Source organism: Gigantopelta aegis, chromosome 5 (assembly GCF_016097555.1).
Source record: "Gigantopelta aegis isolate Gae_Host chromosome 5, Gae_host_genome, whole genome shotgun sequence".
Taxonomy (NCBI): Eukaryota; Metazoa; Mollusca; class Gastropoda; order Neomphalida; family Peltospiridae; genus Gigantopelta; species Gigantopelta aegis.
The window spans coordinates 1553598-1573754 of NC_054703.1; the positions used below are offsets into that span (position 1 = coordinate 1553598).

Sequence of the window (20157 nt, forward strand, 5' to 3'; positions counted from 1 at the left end):
CTACAAATAGTGGTGTGATAGACCTACATGTCACCTACTGGCTACAACAGTGGTGCAATATGCCTACACGTCACCTATTGGCTACAATAGTCGTGTAATAGACCTACATGTCACCTACTGGCTACAACAGTGGTGTAATGTGCCTACATGTCACCTATTGGCTACAAATAATGGTGTGATAGACCTACATGTCACCTATTGGCTACAAATAGTGGTGTGATAGACCTACATGTCACCTACTGGCTACAATAGTGGTGTGATAGACCTACATGTCACCTACTGGCTACACTAGTGGTGTGATAGACCTACACGTCAACTATTGGCTACAATAGTGGTGTGATAGACCTACATGTCAACTATTGCCTACAATAGTGGTGTGATAGACCTACATGTCACCTATTGGCTACAATAGTGGTGTGATAGACCTATATGTCACGCCTACATTAGTGGTGTGATAGACCTACATATCACCTGTTGGCTACAGTAGTGGTGTGATAGATCTACATATCACCTATTGGCAACAATTGTTCTGTGATAGACCTACATGTCACCTACTGGCTACAATTGTTCTGTGATAGACCTACATGTCACCTACTGGCTACAATTGTTCTGTGATAGACCTACATGTCACCTACTGGCTACAATAGTGGTGTGATAGACCTACATGTCACTTATTGGCTACACTAGTTGTGTGATGGACCTACATGTCAGCTATTGGCTACACTAGTGGTGTGGTAGACCTACATGTCACCTATTGGCGACAATAGTGGTGTGATAGACCTACATGTCACTTATTGGCTACACTAGTTGTGTAATAGACCTACATGTCACCTACTGGCTACAATTGTTCTGTGATAGACCTACATGTCACCTATTGGCGACAATAGTGGTGTGATAGACCTACATGTCACTTATTGGCTACACTAGTTGTGTGATGGACCTACATGTCAGCTATTGGCTATACTAGTGGTGTGGTAGACCTACATGTCACCTATTGGCTACAATTGTTCTGTGATAGACCTACATGTCACCTATTGGCGACAATAGTGGTGTGATAGACCTACATGTCACCTATTGGCGACAATAGTGGTGTGATAGACCTACATGTCACTTATTGGCTACACTAGTTGTGTGATGGACCTACATGTCAGCTATTGGCTACACTAGTGGTGTGGTAGACCTACATGTCACCTATTGGCGACAATAGTGGTGTGATAGACCTACATGTCACTTATTGGCTACACTAGTTGTGTGATGGACATACATGTCACCTATTGGCTACAATTGTTCTGTGATAGACCTACATGTCAGCTATTGGCTACACTAGTGGTGTGGTAGACCTACATGTCACCTATTGGCTACACTAGTGATGCGATAGACCTACATGTCACCTATTGGCGACAATAGTGATGTGATAGACCTACATGTCACCTATTGGCTACACTAGTGATGTGATAGACCTACATGTCACCTATTGGCTACACTAGTGATGTGATAGACCTACATGTCACCTATTGGCTACACTAGTGATGTGATAGACCTACATGTCAGCTATTGGCTACACTAATGGTGTGGTAGACCTACATGTCACATACTGGCTACAAAGTGGTGCTATAGACCTACATGTCACCTATTGGCTACAATAGTGGTGTGATAGACCTACATGTCACCTACTGGCTACAATAGTGGTGTGATAGACCTACATGTCACCTATTGGCTACACTAGTGGTGTGATAGACCTACATGTCACCTATTGGCTACAATAGTGGTGTGATAGACCTACATGTCATCTATTGGCTACAATAGTTGTGTGATAGACCTACACATCCTACACGTCACCTATTGGCTACAAATAGTGGTGTGATAGACCTACATGTCACCTATTGGGTACAATAGTGGTGTGATAGACCTACATGTCATCTATTGGCTACAATAGTTGTGTGATAGACCTACACATCCTACACGTCACCTATTGACTACAAATAGTGGTGTGATAGACCTACATGTCACCTACTGGCTACAACAGTGGTGCAATATGCCTACACGTCACCTATTGGCTACAATAGTCGTGTAATAGACCTACATGTCACCTACTGGCTACAACAGTGGTGTAATGTGCCTACATGTCACCTATTGGCTACAAATAATGGTGTGATAGACCTACATGTCACCTATTGGCTACAAATAGTGGTGTGATAGACCTACATGTCAACTACTGGCTACAATATTTCTGTGATAGACCTACACATCACCTATTGGCTACAGCTATTGATGTGATAGACCTAAACGTCACCTATCGGCTACAATAGTTCTGTGATAGACCTACACGTCATCTATTGGCAACAGATAGTCGTATGTCATCTACTGACTAGAACAGTAATGTGATAAACTTATATGTCAGTGGCTGGCTACCACAGTAATACAATCCCTACACGTGCAATATAGCTAGTATTACTTACTCTCTCGACAAGTAGTGCAGAAGAAGGGACATTGGTTGTACGGCCAGTTGGAGTACTGTGTGCAGAAATTAGCCCTGCCCGGTTCAGTACAATAAGATGGATCACTGTTTGTAGCTGGACACTTTTCTGAAAGGAAGATTATATTTTATCATTTTAGGTAGCATATCTAATATATTAAAAAATATGCGATGGGTTTGTTTTGTTTTGTTTTAGATCACATACTTTCAGAATTCGATAACTTTGCAAACTTGGTGCTAGGGTCTCCACGAGTTCTCGAGAATGGGCCGAGTCTAGCAAGAAGGTCTCGAGTACCCGTACAAGGAAAATCACTCTCATTTAATTATATTTACTTACGCCATTTTGATATATGCTTGCCTCAGGTTACATTATTGGGCTATGAGACATGGAGGGGAAAACAAAAGTTGGAGAATATGGAATGCAATACGATGTAATGTTTTGGCATCCATTGTTCATCTCTGGAATTAAGATGTATAATGCTATTTCACTTTTTCCTTACTCTCATCATCGTCTAGTGTAAGTTTCGGGTACTCGGGTCCGGGTCGAGTCAATCTGGTTAAAATTAACTCTACTAGTAATTAACCAGTGGAAGTAATTTTAATATCACTGGGGTCGAGTTTGACCCTCTAGTACTCGAGTCCAATATTTTAGATTTGTGGAGGCCCTACTTGGTGCAAACTAATCAGGACAAAGGACTACATTTTAAATATAGGTAAGCAAACGTGCTACGGTGACTCTCCACAATTAACGGATGAATTCACAGTCATCAAACCAAAACATTTCAACAGTAATTAAAACAAAAATTTGGCAGTTGTTCAGCATTCTGAAAACAAAATGGTCATACAGAAGTTTGGTATTGTGTAAGAACACATGTACACGTATATGCAAAATGACGTCATTCCAATGATGTCATCAACTCCATTGAAAATACTGGGTAATGGCTGATTGCATGCCCCCGACACCCCCGGAATTTTTGAAATCTATAGGCTCTGAAATACCATTTTACAGCCATTTCAGGAAGGTTACATACTTAAAACGTCAATATCAATAACCAGTAAACTCTCATGGAAGTTTTTTTAGACGGGGGGGGGGGGGGGGGGGGGGGGAGCAACAGCCTCCCTTTAATCGATTAATCTCTGTGGAACATTATTTCTTTCAATCTGTTTCATTCTGTTGATCATACAGTTGTTATTGTTTTGTTTTCAGTCATTTTTATTGTTTGAATTTGCGATTTATTGATAAAAAAAGTTCAACTTTCAAATTTCACTTCTGACCCCAATCTTCCTTCCAAAAATGTTTGCCCAATTAATTCACTAATATCATATAACCATTCCCCACAGCTAATACACCTTACAATTTTGGCAATTGTAAATTCGTATTAGAGTTCCCCTACATTTTTTGAAGAGTATATATATATATACATGTCACAAACATTGTCTTGTGTGATAGTACAGTGTGTATAATAACTAATATGATGATAATACATTGGGAATGATGTAACTATAATTCATGATGGTAATGATGATGATGGTGATGATGATGATGGTGATGATGATAATGGTAATGATGATGATGGTGATGATGGCGGTGGTGATGATGGTGATGATGATGATGGTGATGATGATGATGGTAATGATGATGGCGGAGGTGATGATAATGATGATGATGATGATTGTGGTGGTGGTGCTGATGATGGTGACGACAATGATGATCATGATGGTGATGATGATGATGGTGGTGATGATGGTGATGATGATGATGGCAATTGTAAATTCTTATTATAGTTCCCCTACTTTTTTTTGAAGAGTATAGTTTACATATGAAGACGTCACTTACTTGTTTCACACTGGTCTCCTGTGTACAAATCGTAGCACCCACACGAACACGTGGCTATGTCGAAAGTGCCGCCATTGAAGCACACTTTACCATTGCAGTCTGAAAAGAGAAACACTGAACTATGAGGCCACGCACGCACAATTGTAACAAACCAAGACGAGAATTGGCTTCCTTTCTTGTAATTACCACCAGGACTAGCCTGAGTACTCTCACAGTAAGAGGGGTCGAGACGTAGCCCAGGGATAAAGCGTCCGCCTAATGCGCGGTCAGTTTTGGGATCGATCCCCGCCAGTGGGTCAGGACTAGCCCGAGTACTCTCACAGTAAGCGGGGACGAGACGTAGCCCAGGGATAAAGCGTCCACCTAATGCGCGGTCAGTTTTGGGATCGATCCTCGTCAGTGGGCTCTTTGGGCTATTTCTCGTTCCAGCCAGTGCACCACGACTGGTATATCAAAGACCGTGGTATGTTTTATCCTGTCTGTGGGATGGAGAATATAAAATAGTCCTTGCTACTGTAGTGGGCTTCATCTTCAAGACTACATGTCAAAATTACCAAATAGCCAATGATTAAGAAATCAATGTGCTCTAGTGGTGTCGTTAAACAAAACAAACTTTAAGTCATCGGACCTATGGCTGGTAGGTACTTGGGTCGCATTGCGGAACTGGCTCCCATCCACAGTGAGTTTAACGACTTTTTGCAAAAACTCGACATAACATATTTGTGTTGCTTCGATTATCTCTCGATTTACTGATGTGGTATTTAGGTGATTGTTTTTTGCAAAGACTGGGCATTAAACCGATTTCAGATACCATGATCATCCCTCGATTTACAGATGTGGTATTTCGGTGACCTTTGGTTCATTTGCCTTCAATTTTATAAAACTCACCCTCCCCGTCCCCCGCCCCCGTACAACATCCTGGTTCCTCCCCTAAAACTAGTTTATCTTACCACACATATTTCCATCTCTGTATATTGCCGCACATGTCTTACAATTTGCCCCACTGCAATATGGCCGAGTGAGGCTCGGCGCACCTGGCGGTCCGGAACCTTGTCTGGTAAATAAAAATAAAAATGATTATTTTTTCAAATATTTACAATCTCATACAGAAACTCGAATATCCTGGGGCGGGAAGTAGCCCAGTGGTAAAGTGTTCGCTTGATGCGCGGTCTGTCTAGGATCGATACCCGTTGGTGAACCCATTGGGGTATTTCACGTTCCAGCCAGTGCACCACGACTGGTATATCAAAGAACGTTGTATGTGCTATCCTGTCTGTAGGATAGTGCATATAAAAGATCCTTGGCTACTAATGGATTAACGTAACGACTACATGTATATGTCGAAATTTCCAATTGTTTGACATCTAATAGCCGATGATAAATAAATCAATGTGCTCTAATGGTATCGTTAAACAAAAGAAACTTTAACTCTTTTTTAAATATTAATAGAATACCATGTAGGCTACAATAAAATTATTTCAAATTCTAAACTATTTTGAGCTATATAGAGTTTGTATCTAGTTTACTGTATATTTTGCATTCTTAAAAACCCCAATAAATACTCACGTAAGTATCTCGAATTGTCTTACAAAATACCTACGCTAGTAGGCCCTAAACGTTCCAATCATTTTATACAAAAACAAGGATGACAACGTTATTCGTTATGACACGTCAATTATTATCGCTTTCTCGTTATAGCCAGTGCACCACGACTGGTATATCAAATGCCGCGATATGTGCTATTCTGTCTGTGAGATTGTGCATAATAAAGATCCCTTGCTACTAATGAAACAATGTAGCAGGTTTCGTCTATAAGACGACAGGTTTGATATCCTATTGCCGATGATTAATAAATCAATGTGCTCTAGTGGTATTGTTAAACAAAACAAACTTTATTATTGTTTTTAGTACATCATTAATGTAAATGAACAATGAGATTAAAATATTTTACATGAAGTCGAGAATAAATAATATATTACATTTAAATGTATATGTCGTGGCGTGTACTATAAGGGTATATATATATATATATATATATATATATATATATATATATATATATATATATATATATAGAGAGAGAGAGAGAGAGAGAGAGAGAGAGAGAGAGAGAGAGAGAGGATTCATCACGAGTATTTTTTAATATGGAAAATATCAACCGAGTCTATGTTAATCGGTATTTGTCGAGGCTCTTCTGACATTTTCATATTAAAAAACACGAGTAGCGAATTCTATTTATCCTATAACACTTCTAAAATAACATTTTAATTAATTGTTTAGTAAATCACAGTACTAAAGTCGCCGCCATTGGTAATATGACATCATCACGATTAGCACAGATAAGTTTGACGTCACGCATTTTAAACAAATCTTTGAAAACGTTACGCTCAGGTACACAGGTCTTGTTGGCTTGTAAGCAAATGACCCATCACCAGCAACACATTACCTAGAGACCTTGCAAATTTACATACCGTTATTAACCGGGTTAATAATGTAAATTATCACATGGGTTTATGACATGGATATAATGGGTAAGTTATAGGATAAATATATTTATTACATACCTATTCAACCTTACTATAGTGATAAAGGCCTTTTGTAACCGTGCAATAAATTTATCCTGTATCGCACATATGTGCAATCTGGACTGGAACTTTTAAATGGGGAATTCCCTTTTTCTTTTTACTGCAATTAGTGTTTTTTTATTTACTTACGTCATATTATTATGATTTACAAATGACGTCATATCGTATTTGAAACATTACACAAGGCTGCCGCAGAGTATGATTCTTGACGTTAAATGAATCCATGAAAGGAGTTTTGATCATAGATTTAACAAAGTGTTGTTATGACGTAAAATTAAAAACCGTTTTTGTAAAACATAAAGGAAGGTATGTAATAAATACAGAACTTCACATACGTTGTTTTCGCTTCCTGTTTATTGCACTCGTTTATTTTGCGAAAGAACATACCACTCGATCGCTACGTGGTCTCGTGGTATATATTCTTGCGCAAAATAAACTCGTGCAATAAACAGGAAGCGAAAACAATGTATGTGAAGTTTTGTCTATATATATATAGAGAGAGAGGATTCGTCACGAGTATTCTTTAATATGGAAAATATGAACCGAGGCTATGTTAATCGGTATTTGTCGAGGCTCTGCCTCAACAAATACCGATTAACTAGACGAGGTTGATATTTTGCATATTGAAAAACACGAGTAGCGAATTCTATTTATCCTATAACACTTCTAAAATAATAATATTTTTTTTTTTTTTAGTAAATCACAGTACTAAAGTCGCCACCAACGATGATATGATGTCATCACGATTAGCACAGATTAGTTTGACGTCACGCATTTTAAATAAATCTTTAAAAACGTTACGCTCAAGTACACGGGTCGTGATGGCTAGTAAGCAAATAACCCATTCACGACAACACATTACCTCGAGACCTTTAAAATTTGCATACCATTATTAACCGGGTTAATAAAAAGAAAGAAAGAAATGTTTTATTTAACGACGCACTCAACACATTTTATTTACGGTTATATGGCGTCAGACATATGGTTAAGGACCACACATATTTTGAGAGGAAACCCGCTGTCGCCACTACATGGGCTACTCTTCCGATTAGCAGCAAGGGATCTTTTATTTGCGCTTCCCATAGGCAGGATAGCACAAACCATGGCCTTTGTTGAACCAGTTATGGATCACTGGTCGGTGCAAGTGGTTTACACCTACCCATTGAGCCTTGCGGAGCCGGGTTAATAAAGTAAATTATCACATGAGTTTATGACATGGATATGATGGGTAAGTTATAGGATAAAGTAAATTATCACATGGGTTTATGACATGGATATCATGGGTAAGTTATAGGATATATATATATATATATATATATATATATATATATATATATATATATATATATATATATATATATAGATATATATATATATATATAGATATATATATATGAGGTGTGGCGGGCACTGCAAGCATGTTACATGTAAATGTGTATATGCAGTGTCGTCTACTACATAGATATATTACATGTAAATGTATATCTGTTATGGCGCGTACTATAAGGATATATTACATGTAAATGTATTTCTTGCCCACTGGACAGGTTTATCCAGCTTTTGCACGGTGCTAGAAAAATATGTCTGACCCTAGGGCTAGATAAATCTGTCCGACCCGAGGGCTAGACGATTTCTACATACGCGTGACGTCATAACTCATGTTTTACGACGATTGACGTCATAACTCATGGTTTTCAAAATTCTGTTTGCCATTTCACTTTGTATCATTGTTTTAAAAATATTTAAACAAATTAATATTTTCAACTTTATATTTATTGGTAAGTTGAACATTACATATTTATGTCGTTGCATAAGGTGGGCTATATTTTTCCGCGTATCATTAAATGAGTTGGCAGGTGAAATGTTATACGAATCGTTCTACAATAAACAGACCGTAGCTTACAAAATTAATGTTTTGTTACTGTAATTAAATGGGCAAGAAAAAGAATCAATCACCGTTGTGAGGTATAGATAATGCAATACCAACCGTCGGGACAAAATGTTTTTGTAAGGGCCTCGGTAAACCTCGTCCCACACAAAAAACATTTTGTCTCTTGGGTTGGAATTGCCTTATCTATACCTCACAACGGTGATAGATTCTATTAATCTGTAACAGCGCGTACTATAAGGATATATAGGGCATAACTGGTTACTGTCTTAAGATATTGGCTTTGTCCTGCGAAGGTTAGAATGGCGAATGCAGCAACCGTAACAGGATAAAGCCGATAACTTAAGACAGTAACCAGTTATTTCTTTTATCCCGCAATCCTACAGGAATATTCGAAAAATCATTATTTATTTTAGGTTTGTGTACGCAACTCGAGTATTGCCAACCTAGCAAGGCTTTTGCCGTATGATGTCATACAAGATACATGACGTCATTATTTGTAAGACGCTAGCTACATTCTGTCACATTAAAAAAGCGTTTCTAAACTCTAAATCATAAATAAATATACAAATTTTGTATTGTTATCGCAAAACTAAAAGTTATTTGTATTTACTGTACTTCAACAAATGATTTAGAGTATGCTTATTGAAAATCTACTCTAAAATACTCGAGTCAGTGGGGTTTATGTCACGTGACCTATATTTTTTGGTCACTGACCAAAAATATGTAGTCATCATATCTTGACAATAAATACAGTGATTGCGGGATAAATTAAACTTAAATGTATATGTGTCATGGTGTGTACTATAAGCATATATTACATGTAAATGTATATGTGTCATGGTGTGTACTATAAGCATATATAACATGTAAATGTATATGTGTCATGGTGTGTACTATAAGCATATATTACATATAAGCATATATTACATGTAAATGTGTATGTGTCATGGTGTGTACTATAAGCATATATTACATGTAAATGTCATCTACTATAAGGATATATTACACTTAAATGTGTATGTGTCATGGTGTGTACTATAAGCATATATTACATGTAAATGTCATCTACTACAAGGATATATTACACTTAAATGTGTATGTGTCATGGTGTGTACTATAAGCATATATTACATGTAAATGTCATCTACTACAAGGATATATTACCCTTAAATGTGTATGTGTCATGGTGTGTACTATAAGCATATATTACATGTAAATGTCATCTACTACAAGGATATATTACCCTTAAATGTGTATGTGTCATGGTGTGTACTATAAGCATATATTACATGTAAATGTCATCTACTACAAGGATATATTACACTTAAATGTGTATGTGTCATGGTGTGTACTATAAGCATATATTACATGTAAATGTCATCTACTACAAGGATATATTACACTTAAATGTGTATGTGTCATGGTGTGTACTATAAGCATATATTACATGTAAACGCCATCTACTATAAGGATATATTACACTTAAATGTGTATGTGTCATGGTGTGTACTATACGGATATATTACAGGTAAATGTCATCTACTATAACTTGTATAAGGATATATTACACTTAAATGTGTATGTGTCATGGTGTGTACTATAAGCATATATTACATGTAAATGTCATCTACTATAAGGACATATTACACTTAAATGTGTATGTGTCATGGTGTGTACTATAAGCATATATTACATGTAAATGTCATCTACTATAAGGACATATTACACTTAAATGTGTATGTGTCATGGTGTGTACTATAAGCATATATTACATGTAAATGTCATCTACTATAAGGACATATTACACTTAAATGTGTATGTGTCATGGTGTGTACTATAAGCATATATTACATGTAAATGTCATCTACTATAAGGACATATTACCCTTAAATGTGTATGTGTCATGGTGTGTACTATAAGCATATATTACATGTAAATGTCATCTACTATAAGGATATATTACACTTAAATGTGTATCTGTTACGGCACGTACTATAAGGATATATTACGCTTAAATGTATATGTGTCATGGTGTGTACTATACGGATATATTACCCGTAAATGTATATGTGTCATTGCGTATATTGCAAGAATATATTACATATGTAAATGTATATACGTAGTGGCGCATACTATAAGGATATATTACACTAAAATGTGTATGTATCATGGTGTGTGCTATAAGGATACATTACATATAAATGTATATATGCCATGTCGTCTATTACAGATATATATATCATGGCGTGTACTATACGGAAATGTGTATGTGTCATGATGTGCAATATATGGATATATTACTTGAAATGTATATGTGCTCCTATGATATGTTACACATCACTGTATATGCGCCGTACGTGTCATGCACTACAAGAATATATTACATATGTAAATGTATATATGTAGTGGCGCATACTATATAGATATATTACACTTAAATGTATCATGGTGTGTGCTATAAGGATACATTACATATAAATATATATGTGCCATGTCGTCTATTACAGATATATATATATCATGGTGTGTACTATAAGGATATAATATTACACTTAAATGTGTATGTGTCATGATGTGCAATATATGGATATATTACTTGAAATGTATATGTGCTCCTATGATATGTTACACATCACTGTATATGCGCCGTACGTGTCATGCACTACACGGATATATTACATTTAGATACTTATCAACTTACCCAACTGCATAGTTGCACACAAAATAAAAACCACCAGTAGCTGTAAGGCAGTTGGATTTGCCACACCCAACCCTCACCGTAGTGGACCAAACAATCTGAAATAAACACCAGGACAATTAGCTTTGATATACCCCACCCTCCCCTCACCGTAGTGGACCAAAAAATCTGAAATAAACACCAGGACAGTTAGCTTTGACACACCCCACCCTCCCCTCACCGTAGTGGACCAAACAATCTGAAATAAACACCAGGACAGTTAGCTTTGAGGGGTGGTGGTGGGGGGTGGGTGGTGGGGTGGGGGCACACCCCACCCTCCCCTCACCGTAGTGGACCAAACAATCTGAAATAAACACCAGGACAGTTTGCTTTGACACACCCCACCCTCCCCTCACCGTAGTGGACCAAACAATCTGAAATAAGCACCAGGACAGTTAACTTTGATACACCCCACCCTCCCCTCACCGTAGTGGACCAAACAATCTGAAATAAACACCAGGACAATTAGCTTTGCCACACCCAACCCTCACCATAGTGGACCAAACAATCTCAAATAAACAACAGGACAGTTAGTTTTGATATACCCAACCCTCACCGTAGTGGACCAAACAATCTGAAATAAAAACCAGGACAGTTAGTTTTGATATACCCAACCCTCACCGTAGTGGACCAAACAATCTGAAATAAACACCAGGACAATTAGCTTTGATATACCCAACCCTCTCCTCACCGTAGTGGACCAAACAATCTGAAATAAACACCAGGACAGTTAGCTTTGATACACCCAACCCTCCCCTCACCGTAGTGGACCAAACAATCTGAAATAAACACCAGGACAATTAGCTTTGATACACCCAACCCTCCCCTCACCGTAGTGGACCAGACAATCTGAAATAAACACCAGGACAATTAGCTTTGATACACCCAACCCTCGCCGTAGTGGACCAAACAATCTGAAATAAACACCAGGACAGTTAGCTTTGATACACCGCTATAGCCCCCCCCCCCCCCCCCCCCAGGCCCCCCTGTTCCGCCGTGCCAGGACCACAGTAACAGGTCATTATAAAGCTAATACAGTTTTCAATTGTTCTTTCATCGAATTTTCACAAATAATAATATTACATATTATGTAGTAAGCATTGTAAGATGTTTCCGACTAATAAAATATTTCTACGATTAAACTTACATATTAAATATATCTGTGTATTCAACGTGTTTCTGGTCATCTTAATATTTGTAAGAAGCCAAGAAGCCTAAACTGGATTTTGTCTTCAAATAATTTTTAAAATGTTTGGAAATAAAATGAAATTTAACTTCATAGGCATAGGCAATGTCAAGGTTGGGGAGCCTTGAATCATTGTCTTACAGTATCACATAAAAGTTATATACAAATATTATGACATACAAAATTATAAAAATATATATTATATGTGATGTTTAAGATTTTCTGTTTACAAATATGAATCTATATAGGCTTCCTCATACAATTAGTTTCCAACTTGTAATCTGAGGGTCAAAAGGGAATAAAATAAAAAGAAAAGAGAGAAGAGAAGGAAAGGGTAAAGGAAGATAAGGAAAAGAATTCAAGCAGAGATTCGTTAGATACCCAGGTCAACTTTAAAACTGATTCTTATTGGGTTTTTAATATAATAATAATGACATTTGGTATCTAACAGAGAAAAGACAAATAAAGTATGAAAGTATAAGTATGATGTTTAAAAAGAGATATAGCAAAGATATGTTATTTTAATTTCCAAACAAGCTATGTCATTTTATAGATAGAAACATAGGCATACAAATATACAAGATATAATTTTATGTATCATCATTAAAAAGGTGAAGCCACTTTCCCCAACGTTCATTAAATTTGTCATACTTGCAGTTTTTGAAGTAAATATATCTGTCAATATGAAATTTATGTTGCAGTGTATTTTTAATAATATTAATATTAAGATTATTGCCGAGTATTTTCGTACAATAGATATGATATTTTACATTAATTATTAACCAGTTAACTACATATACTTGGTTTATTTCACCATTTATCATGCCAAACATAACTATATGTTTATTTAGCAAAATTTTCATTTTCAGTGTTCAAATATCCATTCTTGTAATGCTTCCCATATAGTTTTAACTTTATGACAGTCATAAAACAAGTGTTGTAATGTTTCAGGAGCATTTTTGCAAAAGTTACATTTTATCGAATCTACATTGTGAATCATATACTATATGTAAGAAAGAATTTGTAGCTAAAATTCTGTGAAGCAATCGATATTGAAACCATAACAAGGTTGTATCTTTCATATATTTGAAAGGTAACGAATAAAACTGTTCCCACATATGATAATCAAACATCAAACCTTTGGATGCATATTTTGTTTGTGACTTTGGTATAATGTGTTTTTTGTTCAAAATAGTATATATCTCTTTACGTTTAGTGTTTCTGTTTAGCATTATTTTCATTTTAAAAGGTAATACAGGTCTTTTGTCAGAAATGAATGTCATGTTGTTAATGTTGTTTAATGAGCGTAAGAAAGCTTTTACAGCATTTACTAATGATAAATAATTCAAAAATTGTGTTTTTAGATTATATCTGTATTTAAAAGACTGAAAATCTAAAATATTTCCACTTTCATCTAATAAGTCATTTATAAAAACAATCCCTTTCTTTAAATAAATGGTATACAAAAATTGTTTATTATGTTTCAATATTTTGGTATTATACCAGATATTTAATCCTTGTACATCTTCATTATATTTAGTTCTTGCTGTATTAAAACCCAACTAATTAGTACATCTTTCCAAACTGTATTTAGAATTCTTTCACATTTTAGTGTAATGAAATAATCTCCATGGATGATAAGATCTTTTATAGTTAGACCTGTTGTAGAATTAAATAAATTAACCCACTTTGTATCATTTAGAAAAAGTCTTCTCATCCAGGTTAATTTCAAAGAAGTTATAACATGATATATATTTGGCATTTTTATACCACCGTATTTATAATCATGGGTTAATATTTCTCGTTTAATTTTTTCTGGCTTATTTTGCCAAATAAATTTAAAAAACATTTTGTTTAAATCTTCTATAGTTCGTTTTGGTGGATTTGGTAATGATATTAGGAGGTAAGTGATTTTGGGTATTATTAATGTTTTAAGAATTGTTACCCTACCTAATACTGTAAGCTTCCTGAATGACCACATTTTAATCAGATTCTTAATTTGGTTGATTTTAGAATCAAAATTATATTCTATTATATCATTTAAATTTAAAGTAAAATTTATACCAAGCAAACTAAATTGGTTTAAACCCCATTCTAACTTCCAGCGAGTATGGTGATAGACATCTTTAGAATATTTTTGACTTCCTATCCAAATGGATATAGTTAATTTAGTTAATATAGTTAATTTTTAGGCCTGAAATTACAGCGTAATAATCAAGTACTCTCATTGTATTGTTCAGAGACTCAGAAGATCCATCAAGAATAAAAGTGGTGTCATCAGCATATTGTGATATTAAATATTCAGTGTCATCAATGGTGATACCTTTAATACCTACGTTATTTCTCACTAAACTACTTAAAATTCAGCACATATTATAAAAATATAGGGTGACAGAGGGTCTCCTTGTCTGCATCCCCTTTGTAGCTCAAATGCTTCTGAAAGAAAGCCATTTTGTAGCACTCTGGACATTGACTTTTTGTAAAAGGTTTCTATCCAACATTTTATAGATGATTTAAAATTAAATATATTTAATACTTTATTAATAAAAGTCCAAGATAATGAGTCAAACGCTTTTTCAAAATCTACAAGTACTAAAAGACCAGGTATTTCATGTATTTCGGTGTACTTCATTACATCATATACAATACGAATATTTTCCCCAATATATCTGCCTTTAATAAAACCAGTTTGATCTTTGTCTATTAGTATATCTAGCACTGTTTTAATTCTGTTAGCAATACAACCAGTAGCCATTTTATATATACAGTTTAACAATGATATTGGTCTCCAATTTTTAAGAAACTGTTTCAGTTTATTTGTTTTAGGTATACATGGTATAATACCAAGTTTTTGGGTATTGGACATTTCCTTAATAAAATAGCTATAATTTATCAATCTGACTATGTAGTGTCCTAAGTCTGTCCAGAAAAATTTGAAAAATTCTGTAGTGAACCCATCTGAAGCAGGGCTTTTGTCATTTTTCATACTTTTTAAATAATTTAGAACTTCTGTATAATATATTTCCCCTTCTAGAGATTTTTTGGAAATAAAAAATATATTTTAGGAAATAAAATGAAATTTAACTTAGTACAAATATTAGAACGATCAGAAACACGTTTAATATACAGCCACTAATATTTTATGCAAATACATATATTTGATATTTAATTACAATCGATAAAAAGTCTGTCAGTCGATAATATCTTAAAAATTGCAGCAAACTCAGGAATGTCTCTTTAAAGGTATAGTTACCTGAGTAAAGTGAAGAATTTCACGCCCGTTGAACGAACCAATACTATACCGGAAATTGTTGACCTCATCGTACCAAGCATTAATGGCCGCCACATCAACAATTCTGAAAGCCACGCTCTGACCAATAGTTATTCCTGGAAGACCTGTAAGGGAAATTAAACAAAACTGCATCATCATTGTAAATAAATAGAGTAAAATCTCGTTGGGTCGGACTCGGAACGGTCGAATACATAGCAATGCTCGAAAAAACCACCACCCCCCCCCCCCCCCCCCCCCCCACACACACACACCCCAAAAAACACAACAAAAAAACAATCCCACAAAGAAACAAAAACAACCGAAGTCCCAAGTTACAGTTATACATTGTTGACCGAATGGTTGGGTCGAACTACCCGATGGGTCGAACACTTTCTGGAGCACTGACGGGGTTCGAGCCCACGGCATTCAACTGTAGTTAAAAACAGTGTACGTTAAATGTTCTGCCTCGAAGCCTTTATCAAAAACGGCGCCTGATGCACGGTAGGTCTAGGATCGATCCCCGTCGATGGGCCCATTGGATTATTTCTCGTTGCAACCAGTGCACCATGACTGGTATATCAAAGATTGTGGTATGCGCTATTCTGTCCGAGGGATGGCGAATATAAAAGATCCTTTGCCACTAATGGAAAAATGTAGCGGATTTTACCTCTGAAACAATATATCAAAATTACCAAATGTTTGACATCCAATAGTTGATGATTATTAAATCAATGTGCTCTAGTGGTGTCGTTAAATAAAACGTATAAAAAACGGGGTTAGCAGCAAGTTTGTTGATTACAGTTCTATTAACATATGGTGTATTTACAAGCAAAGCAAACTTTAAACTGATAGACCCTAGTTTTTAAACACTACGGCGTATTTTCCATTGTTAGAACAGTTGAAATGCGATACTATACTTAGATTTTGTTGTTTAGATTATCCGTGTCTACTAAACGCTGGTGTACTATACATGTATAAAAGCAGACTTACTACTGTCCGATCTGTTAAGTACGTTTCTACTAAATGCTGGTGTACTATACATGTATAAAAACAGAATTACTACTGTCTGATCTGTTAAGTCCGTGTCTACTAAATGCTGGTGTACTATACATGTATACAAGCAGACCCGAGCTGTTAAGTACGTTTCTACTAAATGCTGGTGTACTATACATGTATAAAAGCAGACTCACTGTTGGCCGATCTGTTAAGTCCGTGTCTACTAAATGCTGGTGTACTATACTTGTATACAAACAGACCCGAGCTGTTAAGTCCATGTCTACTAAATGCTGGTGTACTATACATGTATAAAAGCAGACTCACTGTTGGCCGATCTGTTAAGTCCGTGTCTACTAAATGCTGGTATACTATACATGTATACAAACAGACCCGAGCTGTTAAGTCCGTGTCTACTAAATGCTGGTGTACTATACATGTATAAAAGCAGACTCACTGTTGGCCGATCTGTTAAGTCCGTGTCTACTAAATGCTGGTGTACTATACATGTATACAAACAGACCCGAGCTGTTAAGTCCGTGTCTACTAAATGCTGGTGTACTATACATGTATAACAGAAGACTCACTGTTGGCCGATATGTTAAGTCTGTGTCTACTAAATGCTGGTGTACTATACATGTATACAAACAGATCCGAGCTGATAAGTCCGTGTCTACTAAATGCTGGTGTACTATACATGTATAAAAGCAGACTCACTGTTGGCCGATCTGTTAAGTCCGTGTCTACTAAATGCTGGTGTACTATACATGTATAAAAGCAGACTTACTACTGTCCGATCTGTTAAGTCCGTGTCTACTAAATGCTGGTGTACTATACATGTATAAAAGCAGACTTAGTACTGTCCGATCTGTTAAGTCCGTGTCTACTAAATGCTGGTGTACTATACATGTATAAAAGCAGACTTACTACTGTCCGATCTGTTAAGTCCGTGTCTACTAAATGCTGGTGTACTATACATGTATAAAAACAGAATTACTACTGTCCGATCTGTTAAGTCCGTGTCTACTAAATGCTGGTGTACTATACATGTATACAAGCAGACCCGAGCTGTTAAGTCCGTGTCTACTAAATGCTGGTGTACTATACATGTATAAAAGCAGACTTACTACTGTCCGATCTGTTAAGTCCGTGTCTACTAAATGCTGGTGTACTATACATGTATAAAAGCAGACTTACTACTGTCCGATCTGTTAAGTCCGTGTCTACTAAATGCTGGTGTACTATACATGTATACAAGCAGACCCGAGCTGTTAAGTCCGTGTCTACTAAATGCTGGTGTACTATACATGTATAAAAGCAGACTTACTACTATCCGAACTGTTAAGTCCGTGTCTACTAAATGCTGGTGTACTCTACATGTATAAAAGCAGACTTACTACTGTCCGATCTGTTAAGTCCGTGTCTACTAAATGCTGGTGTACTATACATGTATAAAAACAGAATTACTACTGTCCGATCTGTTAAGTCCGTGTCTACTAAATGCTGGTGTACTATACATGTATACAAGCAGACCCGAGCTGTTAAGTCCGTGTCTACTAAATGCTGTGTACTATACATGTATAAAAGCAGACTTACTACTGTCCGATCTGTTACGTCCGTGTCTACTAAATGCTGGTGTACTATACATGCATAAAAACAGACTCACTGTTGGCCGATCTGTTACTGGAAGGATCATGACCTCCTTTGCACTGAGCAGCCCACTTCCCTGCAATTGCTGCAAGCTCGTCATCCCAGTACTACAAGAGAAGAGCTACTGTATAGAGAAATAATATGTTATAATAATATACACTTCCATTCGCATAGAGAGAGAAAGAGCAGGGGGGGGGGGGGGGGGGGGTGGAGGGAGACAGAGAGAGACAGACAGACAGAGAGAGGCAGAGGACACCACACCACACCACACCACACACACAGAGAGAGAGGGAGAGCGAGAGAGATGAGCGATGGAGAGCGAGAGAGAGAGAGAGAGAGAGAGAGAGAGACAGACAGACACAGAGAGAGAGAGAGAGAGACACACACAGACAGAGAGAGAGACAGAGGGATACAGAGAGAGCCATCATCATCACCATCACCATCATCATAATCACCACCACCATCATCATCATCATCACCATTACTATCACCATCATCATCACCACCACCACCATCATCATCATCATCATCACCACCATCATCATCATCATCATCATCACCACCATCATTATTATTATTAGTTACTAAATCACTCTCCACCACATATCCTGTATATACTTATTATTTTGTTGTGCATTGTATTATGCTGATAAGTTGTAAAAAAAACTTAAAGCAATAAAGACCTTGAACTTGAACTTGTATCTGGATTGACATATGTATTACTGGATTGGAATATATTTATATAATATTAAACGAGCTTCCATTTCGCATCTTGTTTATGTCCAGAGCGAAATATAGGCCTCGCTCCCCCTCGCTCTCTCCTTGTTCAGTTGTCACGAACTTTAGCGAGTGACAATGAAAATTATTTCACGAGGGACAAAAACATGATACGAAATGAAATGGTAGCGAGTTTAATATCCTATTTATTACCCATAATTGATCTCCTGCTAGGTTGTAGAGCGCCAGTCGATGACATCATCATGTGATGTCGAAGTGTTACGGCCCACATGACGTTCTAGTGGGACGTATCACTTTGATATGTACCAATATATTTTCACCATATGGGTAATAATATATTTTTGGCATCACTATCAGTGACGAACACTTACCATAGTCTGCATGTCTCGGGCCTGTGGGTTGACTTGATTTCTCAACTGGTTGTGTCGGTCCACCAGAGCGGCTTTCTCAGAATCAGACAGAGTCTGAATGGTTCCTACGTCAGTCAAACACATCGTGTGCGTCGATTTATAATCTGCGCATGTCTGTAAATCAAAAATATTTTTAAAATAATATTGTTTATGTTTGTATTTATTTATTATTGAGGGTATGTGGGTAATTATACAGATAGACAGACACACACACACACACACACACACACACACACACACACACACACACACACACATGTACCATGTACACACAGACACACGCACACACATAAACACACACACACACACACAGTATATATATATATATATATATATATATATATATATATATATATATATATATATATATATATATATCTCGC

At 36.4% G+C, this 20157-nt stretch overlaps 1 protein-coding gene across 1 annotated transcript in view; it reads right to left on the bottom strand.

The window, feature by feature from the left end:
- The window catches only part of LOC121373452, a 142502-nt gene extending 122619 nt beyond the window's left edge, over positions 1-19883 (bottom strand). The window contains exons 1-7 of the mRNA XM_041500117.1: positions 19736-19883; positions 18643-18733; positions 15966-16108; positions 11491-11585; positions 5264-5367; positions 4314-4412; positions 2460-2585 (exon numbers count right to left, since the gene is read on the bottom strand). Of these exons, the coding sequence (XP_041356051.1) occupies positions 2460-2585; positions 4314-4412; positions 5264-5367; positions 11491-11585; positions 15966-16108; positions 18643-18733; positions 19736-19858 (781 nt within the window). The 5' untranslated portion in view covers positions 19859-19883. The remainder of the gene's footprint in view (positions 1-2459; positions 2586-4313; positions 4413-5263; positions 5368-11490; positions 11586-15965; positions 16109-18642; positions 18734-19735) is intronic.
- Positions 19884-20157: the final 274 nt, after the last annotated feature.